Source organism: Pagrus pagrus (assembly GCF_965226575.1).
Source record: "Pagrus pagrus genome assembly, chromosome: 6".
Taxonomy (NCBI): domain Eukaryota; kingdom Metazoa; phylum Chordata; class Actinopteri; order Spariformes; family Sparidae; genus Pagrus; species Pagrus pagrus.
Genome location: NC_140190.1, coordinates 2,100,471 through 2,114,935, shown reverse-complemented (window position 1 = coordinate 2,114,935; position 14,465 = coordinate 2,100,471). Strand labels below are relative to the sequence as shown.

Here is a 14,465-nt window from a genome sequence, read left to right as displayed (position 1 = left end):
GAATGCTGCCCAGACTCACGACTTTACCATCGCTCATCCACCTTAAATAATCCTGTCACTTTAACCATATAGTCTTCACATTTCTGTTTGTTTTATTGTTGTCTGAATCATCATTTCATTTATTCACCTTGATTTATTTAGTAAATAAACATATTTAACCGTACGTCGTTGTCTGTGCTTACTTGCTTTGATGTGGAGAATCGAGGAAACTGTATAAAGAAGTCACTAATTCAGCTATGAGACTAACTAAATTGATTTAAATTGATACAAGTTAACCTTGTTTAGTCGGATTTGATTAATTACCTCCGGATTATTCAAATAGACAAAACATCGGAGGTGGTGCCCCATTAACGAGTGTTTTATTAATCTTCAGTGATTAATACATTGCCTTTAATACAGTGTATCTCCTACATGGCTCTGTGTAGGGACGTGATGACACTGAAAATACTTCACAGTTGTTTTTCTAAAGACTAAATGTTCCTGAAGCTGTGAGAGCACCGAGGCTGCTCATTAAATCCTCCAACAGCTGAACAAAACACAACAATAGTGTCATAAAGTATAATGAGTCGTTTCCTGGAAAGATATTAGTCGCTCATGTGTGTTTGTGTGTTTCCCAGCAGGTCAGTCCAGTGACGCTGCGACCTTTGACCCCAGAGAGCTGAACATCCAGCTGGAGCAGCAGCTGAGCGGACAGGCTGACACACAGCCGCGATCCAGGAGGAAGCTCTTCAACGGTCAGTATGTCCGACACGACCAACAGCATCCTGACGTAAAGGATGGAAGAACAAGAGATCAGTAACAGAGACAGACGTCGTGTTAAGAAGCAGATTTTTGCAGTTCAGTACTGATGACAATCTTCCTCCACAGATAACGTTCCCTCCCCTCCTGTGAGAGACACCGGACTCGTGAGTCCTTCGTCTCCTCTACATCCTGCACAGAAACATGCAGAAGGGAACGGAGCAGCCAATCAGGGTGAGAGCTCACATTCAGGCAACACTCAGACAGACTGTCAACCTCAAACAGTCGCCTTTACCTGTGAAAAAGTCTCCTTAATCCTTGTTTTCCTCCCCTGCAGCCTCCACCCTGCAGGGTCAAGCCCCAGACGGTTCATTCTCCAACCGTCATGGCCGCCACGCAGTGGGCCACATCGACGACTTCAAAGCTCTGCAGCAGCAGATCCTGGAGGGCAGCGCGCTCCTCCGCAAGATGGAGGCCAGTCTGTATTCCCTGAGCAGCACACAGGAGTTCAGCCTCCATCAGGTGAGACATCCACAAACCAAGAACAACACGAGTCAGCAGCTGATTGAGGTTCATGTCGCTGGATTGTATTATAGGTAAATTCACACCGAGCGGCTTCAGAGGCTGCAGGAAGTCGCCGCAGTCTTCGGCTGCTTTAGGCCCATTTTTTAATCTACCACTGCAGCGGCCCCAGAGAGACATTTTTCAAATTCTTCACATAGTTTTTAGATTTAATATATCAGTGTTGAGACTTTTAAGAGGCTGAGGATGTGTCGATCTTCTTAAGAAAGATTATGAGACAAACTTGACACACAAACTCGTAACTCTTCTGACATTTTTATTCTTTTATAGACTACAATCATTAAATTCACAATAATAATTAACTTTATTACATTTATTTTACTTTTACTCATACATTTTTTTAACTTTATTACATTATTGCTTTCCAAGACATAATGTAGGCACAAAGATAGCGTATCATAGAGAAATAAAATACAAACTTGGAATTTCGAGAACAATAAAACGTGAAAGATAAAACATAGAGAGATAAAAACAAAATATTAAAAGACTGAAACCATTCAATAGACATTATTAAAATATGTCCTGCATGCTTGTCTGTAGGTAGGATATATCATTGGAAAAAGTGCTTCAAAACCCTTAAATAATAAGCAAAAATCAGATGAATACAAGGTGTTTCTTTCTTGTAATGAGTAAAAAGAGAAGTTAAAATGTCTAAAAAGTCTCTAAATCTCGCTGAAAATAAACTAGAAATCAGACAAATACACTTCACTGATAGCTGATATCTTTTTCTGAACATGTTGTGTTTTGTGTGTTTCAGCCTTCAGACTCAGGTTCTGTCAGGAAACTGCTGTCCGACACTAAAACCCTGCAGCAGATCCTGGAGGAGGCCGACTCTCTGCTGCAGATGTTCTGGAGAGCAGCTCTGCCGAACCACGAGGAGACCGGACAGGTCAGAACCATGTGATGTCTTTGTGACTTTTTTAGACTGTTATAGGACCCAATCATAAACGAAATGACTTCCTAAAATGGTGATTTTGTACAAGAAAGAAGTTTTTGCCTCACAGAAACTAATCGTGGTGTTAACAGTATCCACTGATCTCAGACACGTGAATGTTTGGACGAACACTAACCAGGCTCTCTGTCTGCGTGTTTACAGGACCAGTCTCTGAGGGAGGAGGTCGCTTCTCTCCGTCTGAAGCTCTCAGAGCGAGAAGAGGCTCTAAAGGACGCCATGGAGAGAGTGAAGAGCTCCAACCGCACCAAAGATAGCATGGAGCACTTTATAGTCAGCCAACGTGAGTCACTGACGCTCCTCACCCTTCTAGTAGAGCAGATAAAGCCATTGTGTCATGTTATTATTAGATCTCTTTGTCACCGCAGATCTTTAATACTTTGACCAGTTATGGAAAAAGATGAATTATCACGTGATGAGCTGGTCTTTCATCGTCGTCTGCGTCTGTTTCACTGTCTTGCCTCATCGTCTTTGAGCTCCCTCTCCTCTTCTTCACGTGTCTCTTTCTCTGCTTCTTCTTCATCGCAGCTGTCGACAGCTTCTGTTAAACTGAGGAATGAATAAATGACGGCTCACAGATGTTCTGTGTGTTTGTTTACAGTGTCGAGAACGAAGGACGTGTTGAGGAAAGCCAAGACAAACTTACAGGTGAGTTCACGAGTGACTCTGGTTTTATTCAGGCAGGTGAGATTACCTGAAGAGTTTGATGATGTTTCACTAAACAAGCAGAGACAAAGTCAAAGTTTCACCCTCTCACCTCTCACCTGTCTCCTGCTGTGTCTCTTTTCGGACTCCTGCTGAGTCTCAGGAGAACGAGCTCAGGATTTCCTCCCTTCGCCGAGCCTCTTTCTCCATTCCTCCTCCCCCTTCCTCCTTTTCCTCCTCCTCTTCCTCGCACCCCTGGCCTGGTAAAGGTACGCCCCCCTCCCCGGCTTTGCTGTGCTCGGTTCAGTGCCCTGATAACATGATGAAGCTGCTCGCTTTTGGATGAAGGAACGTAATTTTGCATGTAGCCACTGAAGTCATTTAATGTTCAACTCATCTTCATGTGACAGTGTTGAATCAGAGGCAGACTGAGACACAGCAGCCTCACTAACATGGGCACACCTGTCGTGTTGCATCTTGTCGACAGGACACAGCTGCTGTCAGTGTTCAGGTTAAACATCGAATAATGAGCGGCTTAAAAACAGCATCTGTTACAATCTTTCATTTATTCGTTTGTTTGCTGAAAGGAATGTAGGTATATGTAAATATGTAGATATGTATGGTGAGGGACTTGAATTATTAAAATATATATAATTAATTATGGGAGTATTTATAAATTATCATATTTCTGTTTATAGATATGATCTTTAATACATAAGATAAATGTTTAATACATTAAATTATATTTTGCAGGACATATTTGGTTATAAATTATATATATTTGTATGTATATATTATATATTTATTATTTATGTATTAATAAGTAAAATTAACTTAAATTAGGAAGCTATGCTGAATTATTAGCTAAAGATTAATGGAGAGATGGTTGGATTATATAAATTCACACTCCTTTTCGAACATGTAATTAGGATTGCCTGTTTTCTTGTGCACTGTTATTTTGTTGGTTTGTTTGGTTTTGGTGTTATAAAAAAGAAAAATTTAAAAAAATAAATGCACATGTTCGAAATAAAGCCTTAAACCCTCAGAAGTCAAACAACATGACAACATGAACCTGCGCTGTCCCGGCAGTCAGAGGCTTTCGAGCTAAAGGAGCATTTCTGATAAATCTCTGAGGACCTTTAATCGTTTCTTTAACAATAAAAACATCAACAACAAGTTTGAATCATTTCTGTCTGCAACACAGGCGACAAAAAGAAAAGCAGCAAATCCTCAAGACGCTAAAACCAGCAAATGTTTGACGTTTTCGCTGGAAAATAACCTTTGGACCGTCTTCATCTTCTTCCTCGCTGTCAGTTTGTTGTTGTTCTGTCTCTTGAACACAGAATCCATCCTTTGTGTTACTTAACATCACTAACTTGTTTGCACAGTTAATGTTAATTCCCTCAAATTAATAATTTGGACTCCTACACACACATAATCTGATCTGAATAAATCGTGCATCAGTTTAATCACAGTTCTTCCTGACAAACGGATCAGTATCACAGTATAATGTGAAAAGTTTATAGTTATGAAAAGATATTTTGATATTGACACACAGACACAACACGAGGCTCATAATTAATATTAAAACGGTATTAATTTGAGGGAATTCCTTCGGTTAAGATCACTTTTAGCTAATTTAAAGGAACATTTCATCTAAACTCTGAATGTCTCTTCTTCATGTCTCAGGTGAAAACTCAGGAGGCTTCTGTGAGCTCGCCTTCTCTCCTGGTTGGGGTGTCCTGACGCCCCGGACTTCCTCCATCTCCTCCCCCTCCTCCTCCTCTGCAGTCCTGCGACCGGCTCACCACCAGCGCCCCCTGCAGTCAGCCTTCCTGTAGTGCACCAGCCCCGACTTCCTCCTCCTCTTCGTCATCTGCTGTTCGAACAGAAAATGCTGGAAATCCTGTCTTTGTTACCTGCTGGAGAAACATTTCAGTTGAGTCGTGTCTGTCTGAGTGTTGATGGATGTTTGTTTGGCTGTTTATGAATGTGAGTGACTGAGTCAGTGTTGGTGTAAAGTTGTTGGGGCCGTCACTGAAGTGTTTTCTCTCCTTTATGTGAGAGCAGTCTGAGTTTGACTGAAGTTGGCTCATGATTCAAAGCTTCATGATGAAGCCTTTGTGATTGGAACCGGATTGGAAACAGGTCGGTTCAGTCCAGGTTTGACACGTCTAACCGCAGCAGTTTCCAATGCAGACCTGGTCTGATGCGGTCGAGGCGGATGAACAAAGGAATCTGAATGTGATATCTCGTCTCAGAGGGAAAAATTCTCCTTTATCTCATAAATCATAAGCTCCCGATCAGAAGCCAGCTTTAGCCTCGTACTTGAGCAGGGATTCAAGAAACAAAAATCCACTTGATGCCAGCAGGAAAGGGGCTTTAAAAAGAAAAAAAAGCCAAAACCAAACTGCAAAGTGCTTCCTCTCAGCCTCTGTCGAGGCTCGTGTTTGTAGTCAGTGTGTAGAGTAGCTGCATGTTGGTTTGAGCGACCCGTGGAAACAAAGCCATACTCTCAGGCGGTACAGTAGATTTGTTTCTGTTTGTCCTAAATGTACAAAAAACTGTCACACTAATGGCCAACTGCTGATGACGTAAGGAGAACACTAGAGCTGCCTATAGGCTGTTTGGTCACATAGCTGGTAGATTAGTTCTTGTGCATTTATTCACAAATAAAACACCAAGTTAGGATTTTTTCTGCTCATTGTCCTCAGACTCCAGAGTCTAACTGTTCAACATGGAGTCAGTTCTCTTCAGATGTTTAAACAAATTTGGGTCCAACCCAGTTTTTTTCCTGCTGAAATATATCCCGCAGTGTTGGAAAGCCTTCTGATGAAGCTGCTGTGATGTGACGCAGCATCTTAATAAAGCAGTGTTAATAAATAAAACAAGCACATGTTGGGCGGTTTGTGCGATGCCTTCTGTGACAGATAATCTGTTTTACATGAAAAGAGTTTTTTAGTGAACGGTCCAAGAGAAAGATGACATTTCATTTTTGTAACCAGACAGATGGACCACACTTTTACCTTTTTGTTATATATATATACATAAATCCTTTTTGTTTTTCTTTTTTCTTTTTTACTAAATTTGTGATCTTTTAATGTTTAAGTTTCCCTCAAGATGACAATCACTTTAAAAAAAAACTCAAACATCTGGGTGTTTTCTTCAGAACCTCTGCAGGATTAATGACGCTCACTGTGCAGATGAGCTTTTTATGAGATTGGGTATTTTACACTGGCTTCTCCACGTTTTACTTCTGTTGCAGTTTGTCTTGTTTTCTCTGTATAGTTAGTTTAGCTGTTTCTTTTCTGTGCATGAACTGTGGCTTCACTGCCCTCTAATACTGTTACTGAAATATGCAAACTTTTTGGGTTACTGTGCAATAATAGCCTTTGTGGTTGCTTTTGTGGATGTTTTTAGGTCTGGGTGTTAAAGTGCCATGTCATCTGTTTTTAGCTTTGAGGCTGAATTAATTTAAAAACGAACTGACTTTTGGATGAATTAGCCAGTTTACTGACAATCAATTTGAAGCAGTTTTATTGGCCCTCCCAGTTTTATATACATTATTTAAAGAAAAAGCATTAAAGAGCACTGTAATGAGATGTTTAAAGAGCAATAAGATCAACCAAAGTGAACAACTTGTATGTTGTCAAATCAGTGTGTAAAACAATCAAGTTTAGGTATTTTTTGTGTTCTTCCCCCGCAGGTCAAAGGTCAAACTTAGTGTCTTTCTCGGTGTCTGTGTGGTTTTAGGAGCCACATCTCATGTATGTACATATTAAAGGGAGTGTGTGCATCGATGCAAGTTGTTTTGTTGCTGTTTGAAAAAGACCAGCTGTATTTTTATGCATGTTGTCTTTATTAAAAAAATGTTTTGGGGTAAAAGAAAAGAACCTTTTTTTAATAAAAGGGGACAAAACTTCTGGCTCGTTCGTTGTCTTTCTTTGATCACCTGCATGACACCTTTAGTTCTGTTTCTATGTTTGGTTTCTCTCATTCACACAAACATTCAGTCATCATCTCTTTATCGCTTAAGTCTCGTAGTCCACAAAACATTTCTGGAGCTTCACAGTAAAACAGCGTTGCAGCATTCTGCTAAACAACTGAAGTAGCTGGAGACGTGATTTAAAATTTAAAAAACAATTTAAAAAAAGGAAAATACTCCAAAACTCCATTCAGACTTTGCCGAATTATCTATTAGCACTTCCTGCTTGAAGTGCACCTGTGGATGCACAGACAACTATCACTGGGTCACTTTGATACTGAACAAAACTTAAAAACATGATTTTTCTAAGGCAAGTTCTGCACGTCTTTTTTGAGGATTTCTAAGCAGATTTATAGAGTCATCATCTCCTCCCTCCATGATGATGGGGACTACGAAACTTCACCTGACTCTCATCAGCATGGAGGGAGGAGATGATGACTGAGTTCACATTTTGGGATGAACTTCCTTAAAATCACACGATAGAGATGATCTGATCACTAAATATCCCATGCTGTAAGTAAATAAATATATGTCTGGTGATAAATACATTTTTCATAAATGCATCATCATTACCAGGTTTGTTGTGTGCTTCATTTACTTCTCATTTAGACCCTTCAGTTAAAAAATAAATAAAAAACAGTCACAATGAACAAAATGGCTGAAAATAACTCAAAATCAAACACACAGTACACATGGAGTGAAAACACATAATCAAAGCATGTCGTGTTGTCCTCCAGCAGGTGGCGGCAGACTCCAACTAAACTCATATAAATGTCACCGACACCACACACACAGACACACACACACACACACACACAGAAATACACCACATAATCACACATGCAAATATTCAATAGAAGAGAAAATGGATCCAAACGACTTAAAAAAAAAAAAATCATTGTTTTATTTTCGCACCATGGGATGTTTGATTGGATTTTGCTTAAAGAAATCATCCGTCCAGCTGTGAGTGAAGCTCAAACTGGAGAAAGGAAGAAGATTAGAGTGCTTTCAAAATAAAATGTGTGAAGGTTGAGAATTCAAGGCTCAGGGGTGCAGAGAAGCTAAAATATTACCACGTTGATGAAGAAATATACAACAGTCGATTAGGGCTGGTAGGGCTGCAAATGTTAAGCAATCTCTTTAATATTGGCTGCCTTAATATTAATGTTAGTTTCATTATATGTTTAAAAGTATTCCATGTCAGACCTGTCTGTTATAGTCCACAGTATTAATATACTGCGTACAAACAAAGGCACCGGTGATATTGTTTGTATAAAAACAAACAACAAACTCTTCGGTCGTATTTAGCTTTTTGTGATAAGATAATATAAGATAAGATAATCCTTTATCAGTCCCACAATAGTGAAATGTGCATTATTACAGCAGCAAAGGGAGATAGCAGAAATAGAGAGCATAGATTTTGAAACAGTTATAATAAATAAGTAGTAAAAAGTAAATAAAGGCAGTAAGAACAATATAAACAGTATACATGGGAAACAGGAACTCCTACAGAAGGTTTTGTCTTCATTTTCTAGTTTGAAAAACGGGATGCTTTTATTTTGTTAACCTCCCGCCGGATGTTGTCTCCTCGCTCTTGCTAGCTTGACGCCACCGTGACCGCCAGAGTCAGGAAACAACCTGAGCCGTGCCGTGCCGTGCCGCGGCTGCAGTTCAACACAGAGCCCGACCCGGTGTCTCCGCGCAGAGCTCAGCCTTTCTACCGGAGGATGGACGCACGTCTGAGGAGGACACCTACTGTCGGGTAGAGACACCGAGGCGGACAACACGCTCCGAGTTGAGGCGGGAACAGTCTGGAAGCGTCCGTTGGCGGCGGAGGCGGACCCGTCATGGGTGTCACGGTGTTTCTGGGCAGGTAAACGTTAGCAGGTAGCCCGACTAGCAGCGCGGCTAGCCACGCAGGAGGGAGCTAGCGTGGGTAGCTAGCAGCAGCCGCTACTTACTAACTACCTGAGAAGTTGGGTCGTGTGCGCCGAGGGCGGCCCGGCATGGATGAATTCAACCCCGCGGACTGTAAACTGCCTCTGTGACCGAGCAACGGCCGCCCTGTCCATTGTCTCCGGGGAGGAACGAGCGGCTGCGGGAGCTGCACGCGTGATTGACAGCTTGTCACAGCGGGTTTTCCAGATGTGGGGTCAGCACGAGAAGCGTCGCTAGGCTCTTGAGTTAGCTCCCCCCCCCCCCCCACCTCCGCCGCAGGACTGGCTGCTGACCAGGAATGGCCGGCTGGAACAAACTCCTGAGCGGACTCTCAACTCAACGGAACCGCATCAACAAGCGATGAATTTCACTTCGGCAGCGAGGTGTCACTGAGGTCACTGACACGTTGCTAACCAGCTAACTGAGGTCACCCGAGGCGGCGGTGGTGGTGCTGGTGGTGGTGTGAAGGAGGGGGGACTGTCAGCTGGGCCGAACCCGCAACACAAGGACTGTTTTCACAGTTCGGTGAGAGATGAAGAGGACCGAGAATAAGAACAAGAGGAAACTCTGTAACATGGAGCAGCGTCAGAGCAGCGGAGAGGAGAAGGATGCGGTGAGTAGTTGAGTCACGCAGCCACTGGAAGATTAAACCCGCTGAAACATGGGCGAGATAGTGTCCTCGAGCCGGGATGAGCCTGTCAGCCCACGCACAGGGACGCACACATACCGCACAGTATATGGAGAGTACGAACACACCAGACCTCATTGAAAACTATGTGGGTTCATGTTGATTTGAGCTCGACTCAGTCTGCATGCTCGTTTTTGTTTTTCTCCCTGCACGATAGCTTAAAGGACCAGTTTTTACACGCTTCGGCCCTTTCATATTAAATCATGTGTGTCTTGTAACGCTGCAATGGAGATTAACTTCCAGTGCCTTTCTAGTCAGGGTGATGTGATAACATGAAATAACATTAGGTTTGGTAGTGTCACATCATCACTAGTCTAATTTAGAGTGTGTTAGTCACATTACAGGCTGAGTACATTGTGTACAAAGATTTAATGCAACAGTTAAAGGATTATAAAAACATTGTGAGTCTTATCATGACTGCACCTGATGCAGCAGTTGTGTGTTTGCGGTCCACCTTGTCACTGTCTGCCCTTTCTGAAAGACTGATTGTGTTAAGGTGTTGCTGGGGATTCTGCCTCTACCTGTCTCTGTTCCTGCAGCCCTGCATGGTGTTACCACTGCAACGGCCACATTTGAGATGTGTCTTTTTTTCTCGGTCATTGTTTTACAGGTGTAATGTGTATAGGTGTGAGTGTGTCTGTTGGGTTGCTAGGGGAAGCAAATGTAAAGCAGGTCACTGGGGGAAGGTCAAAAGCGCACAATGAGAGCTAATCTCAGTTCAGTTGAGTTTATTGTCACGATACCAGTTCAGACAACAAAGTCTTGATCCCTTGTCGCTGTGGTGCAACATGTTTGACAGTCAGATGTGTTTGTAGTGAGTGACTCAGGAGGAGGTTTTGATTTGCATCTTTCTGGTTGCAGTCGATTTCATTCATTTATTAATTTCACCGTGGTGTGAAAGTCAACTTGCAGAGACTTGGACTTGCATGAGTTGTTGGGTCGTTCCTGGCAGTGGACATCATGTCTGCATATAGCTGGTCATTGTGTGTTGATGCAGATCCAGATTTTTCCAAATTACTCTGCAAGTTGATTTCAACTAAACATAATTGAAAATGAACGGCTGCATGTACGAAACTCTTCAGGAATCTCAAACACTGCAGCAGATCTCCAGCATTTATGGAGGAACATTATGTTTTATAGAAGCTTCTAATTCCTGTTTAATTGCAACGTTTTTATTAATCTTGGTTTGCAGTATGCACAGACGTGGTTTCTTTTGGATAATAACTGCCACTTCCAAATGTGAAGTCATGGCTGTAGCTCAGTATTTCACATCTCTGCATGAAGTCATGTTCCTCAACCTCTGGACGGCTGATATGACCGACTCTGTCATGCATCATTACCGCACTGCCCTGCCATTTGGGATATTATGTGAGCAAAGAGGTAAAAATGTAGGCTCATTGATACGATCTGCCTTCGACTGCCATGTTTTAACATTTTCCACTGATTTTAGTATCAGCACTTTGTCCTGAGATCAACTTGACTGGGGAATATTATATGTTTTTCTGGCAGGTTTGAGTCAGGGAGGGGAGTGTTGAGTTTGAGGGAGTGTGTTTTATGGTATCATGGGAAGTCAGACAGCTGCTGCTGTTTTATGTGTTTTTGTAGGAAACGGTATGAAATGGAGGATCAGACAGGGTGTTTTCATCCAGTGAGACTTGTCTACCTATTGCTTCCACACTGGAATGATTAGTAATAAATTATGTCCCTGTTACGGTGCTGAAATGCTTCAGGGACTGTTTGCTTCCATTGTGCTGTAAATATGTGCTGTTTTCTTTAGATTGTGTTACAGCAAGGTTTTAATTATAGATTAATTTATTGATTTTTGCACTAGATTAAACAGGGCATGGAGTGATTGCTTTGTCCAATGATGTTTAACTTACTTGACTTTAATTGCAGTTCTGTTTTTTTTTGCTTCAACTGAAGGCAAACGCACTATCATGTGTGACTGGTCTAACACATGTAACACACACACTTCTTCATGTAGGAGAACTGACTTGTGTATCGACACAAACAGCAGCTGAGGTCAGAACCGGTCCTCTGGTACCTCTGCAGGTTCTGTTTCACACAGCAGGCTTTAGCTGGTTTCAGTCACTGCATTGGGAAATAAATGATGTCATTGTCGTTTCCTAACGTGAGAGTGTGTGTGTGTGTGTGTTTGATGTTGCCAAGGATAGGGCCCAAACACACACACACACACACACACAAACATCCCCTGCAATCAAAGAAGTCGTCAGCTGTTTCTGTCCCTTTGTTTCACAGCAGTTGAAGAAACTTTACACATGGCCTGTTTACAGTAGTGGTTGATATGAACCTGTACAGACAGGCATGTCACATTTGTAACACTGATAGAAATCAGTCAGCCGCATCAAAATCTCATTCAGCGGATCCTGTTTATTCTGGTAAGTGTGATAAATATGTGACGCTGTCTCAAGGCCAAATTTTCCATCTGTGCTCTTGGCAGATATATTTTCAAGAGTGTGAATTTTAAGTGATTTATTTTGGCATAAACAAATTAAACAAATGTGTAAATATCTTTTATTTTTAAAGTTAGACCGTGACAAATTTATTCAGAAATGGCAAAAAATGTTTTGTCCTTTTGCTAATTTTGCAAAAAAACCAAAACAAAATATGTTGTTTTTCTCGGCTGAATACATTTAACGATTTGCATTCAAAATGATAACGATGGTTTTTAAATATTATAATTGTTTTTTTGCATAAATTTCCCTTTATTCGCCCTAATAGAAACTTTTTGCAGTAAACTTTCCCATCCTGCCGCCTTTACTTTATCATAACTGCCATTTTCTTTTATCTTCCTCTCTCTTATCTTGTCTTGGAAGATTAAGATTATGATTCTGATTCTGTATATTTCTTTTACTGAAGACAAGTCCAGTAACCATGTAGACCCGTGTCAAAACAACCTGTGTTCTCCACAAATCTGTCAGGATCTTAATACATCCTGAAGAAAACGTCTCATCTTCCCTTTCGTCTGCCTTTCCCAGGTTCCTACCAGCTGATTGGCTGATAGAGTCTGTGGTTCTGGGACGTTTTCAGTCTGGTATTTCTCTGTGGTTCTGACCCATCCCTGTTTTACTGGTCACATGTGTTCTCTGACATGGTTAAATGGGAGCAGTAAAAGCCATACAGTCCTCTACAGACAATAAACACCGTCAGACAATGTTCCTGACTGGCATTTATTGCAGCTGTGTGAACACACCGCTTGCTTCATAGTCTTTTTTGTTTACACTAACACTCAGCACATTATAAAGATCCAGCACAGGCGCCTCTTAACTTTGGAAAATATTTGACTAAAATCGCTCTGAATGCCGCCTTTCTTTGTTTGACTCATTTGGATATTGATTTGAGTCTTCCTGCTTTTTTTGCTTCAGTCTTTGTGTGCTTTTGTTTTTTGTTTCAACTTTTTATTCTTTCGTGGTCCTTCCCTTCTTTCTTTCTCTTAAGGAGCAGCTTCCTTGTTTGGTTGCATAAACTAAATCTGAATTCAGCCTCTGATCTCAGACCTGTTGACACTTTGAGAAACCTTTAAATATTTTAAATGTCCTTAGTGTTCCCATGTGTGTCTAATGTTATTACCAGCTGCAAATCAAATCTCCCTCCTGCAGTAATGTAATTTAGTAAATTGGACTGCGCTGCATTTCTTCTTTCTTTCCTTAATTCTTTTTAATGTCTTGCCTGCAATCAAACACTGAACTGATGTAATACCGCCTCAAAATGTTGCCTGTGTTACATGTCGTTTGCATTTGCTGTGTTTGCTGCCCTGACTGCAGAGCATCAGTGCCTTGCAACAAATTTGAACTAACGTCTGCAACCGTAAAGGATACAGCGAGCCAGCTTATGAGCAGGGAACTGAAGAGGTGCTTTTCCTTTCTAATGTTTGCCACATTCAGGAAGTGCCCTGAGCTGCTTTGTGAAAACCTTACTTTGTAGATCACAGCACACGTATTTCATGATGAAAAGTATGTGCAGTAATACAGAAAAACCAGGGTGTAATATTGAGATACATCCAGATTGCATTGGGAGTTGTTGTGTGTTTGAATCATTGACAGGCGAATCGTCATCTAATCTAACTGTGGCACAGGCTTAACTCATAATGGTGAGTTTGTTAGGAGCTATGAGGTGGCTCACATCTGAACATGGCAACAGAAGCATCCAGTGAACTGTTCTTGGAGCTCAGTTAGTTAATAAGCAGAGATGGGAGCGATAATCTGTTACATGGCATCACCCAGGGGAGAGATTTTGTTGAAGCCCCCCAGCAGGATGAAGCTAATTAGGGCAGACGGAAAGGTGACTGAAACCTACAGCGGATTAACAATGTACTGTACAGCAGAGTGCTAATAGGGGTGGGAGAGAAGAGGGCCGCTGTGATAAACACTCACTTCACTGTTAGCTACAGGCTATGTAGTCTAGATATGTGTAGATATTTATAGCAAAGGCTTACAGATTAAAATTTTGATAGTATTTCAGTTTTACTTTATCTTTATGGTCCATTTCATTTTAAAACTCTAAGAACAATTGATGTCAGTGTGACAAAAAAAAAAGAGGAAAACAGCAGAGTGGCTGAAAACTGCTGCCGATGTTTCCGTCAGAAACCGAAGATGTTCAGCGACGGTCTGACTCGAGCTGTTGGGAGCAACTCAGCAGAGCAGGACTGCAGCACTCACACTGACAGAGCAGATGGCTCGGACAGCCCTGCGACTGGTCCGACCGGAGTTATCTAAACATTTCTTATTTTCTACATCAGCTCTCACATTTATTTGGCTTTGCAGTTTATGCGATCAGCGTTCCCTCCTGCATTCGTCGGATTCCAGCCGCAGCTCAGAGGGGTTTTAAGTAACAGGAATGGAGGCCGTGTTACAGCAGATTTAGGTCTGTTTGTTCTGCTCTGCAAATCACTTCCTCCCTATCTGGTCACATTAATA

At 41.6% G+C, this 14,465-nt stretch overlaps 2 protein-coding genes across 12 annotated transcripts in view; both read left to right on the top strand.

The window, feature by feature from the left end:
• The window catches only part of pde4dip (phosphodiesterase 4D interacting protein), a 101,916-nt gene extending 95,077 nt beyond the window's left edge, over positions 1 to 6,839 (top strand). For 5 of the 7 annotated variants that reach the window (XM_084354203.1, XM_084354202.1, XM_084354199.1 and 2 more), the window contains 8 exons: positions 618 to 734; positions 868 to 972; positions 1,076 to 1,260; positions 2,078 to 2,209; positions 2,417 to 2,555; positions 2,874 to 2,920; positions 3,081 to 3,186; positions 4,607 to 6,839. In XM_084354203.1, coding sequence (XP_084210329.1) covers positions 618 to 734; positions 868 to 972; positions 1,076 to 1,260; positions 2,078 to 2,209; positions 2,417 to 2,555; positions 2,874 to 2,920; positions 3,081 to 3,186; positions 4,607 to 4,758 — 983 coding nt within the window. In that variant the 3' untranslated portion in view covers positions 4,759 to 6,839. The remainder of the gene's footprint in view (positions 1 to 617; positions 735 to 867; positions 973 to 1,075; positions 1,261 to 2,077; positions 2,210 to 2,416; positions 2,556 to 2,873; positions 2,921 to 3,080; positions 3,187 to 4,606) is intronic. The other 2 variants (XM_084354198.1, XM_084354200.1) reach the window with 2 other exon arrangements.
• Positions 6,840 to 8,463: 1,624 nt separating this feature from the next.
• mast2 (microtubule associated serine/threonine kinase 2) overlaps positions 8,464 to 14,465 on the top strand; it is a 165,279-nt gene continuing 159,277 nt past the window's right edge. For all 5 annotated transcript variants that reach the window (XM_084356119.1, XM_084356122.1, XM_084356121.1 and 2 more), the window contains exon 1: positions 8,464 to 9,453. In XM_084356119.1, coding sequence (XP_084212245.1) covers positions 9,373 to 9,453 — 81 coding nt within the window. In that variant the 5' untranslated portion in view covers positions 8,464 to 9,372. The remainder of the gene's footprint in view (positions 9,454 to 14,465) is intronic.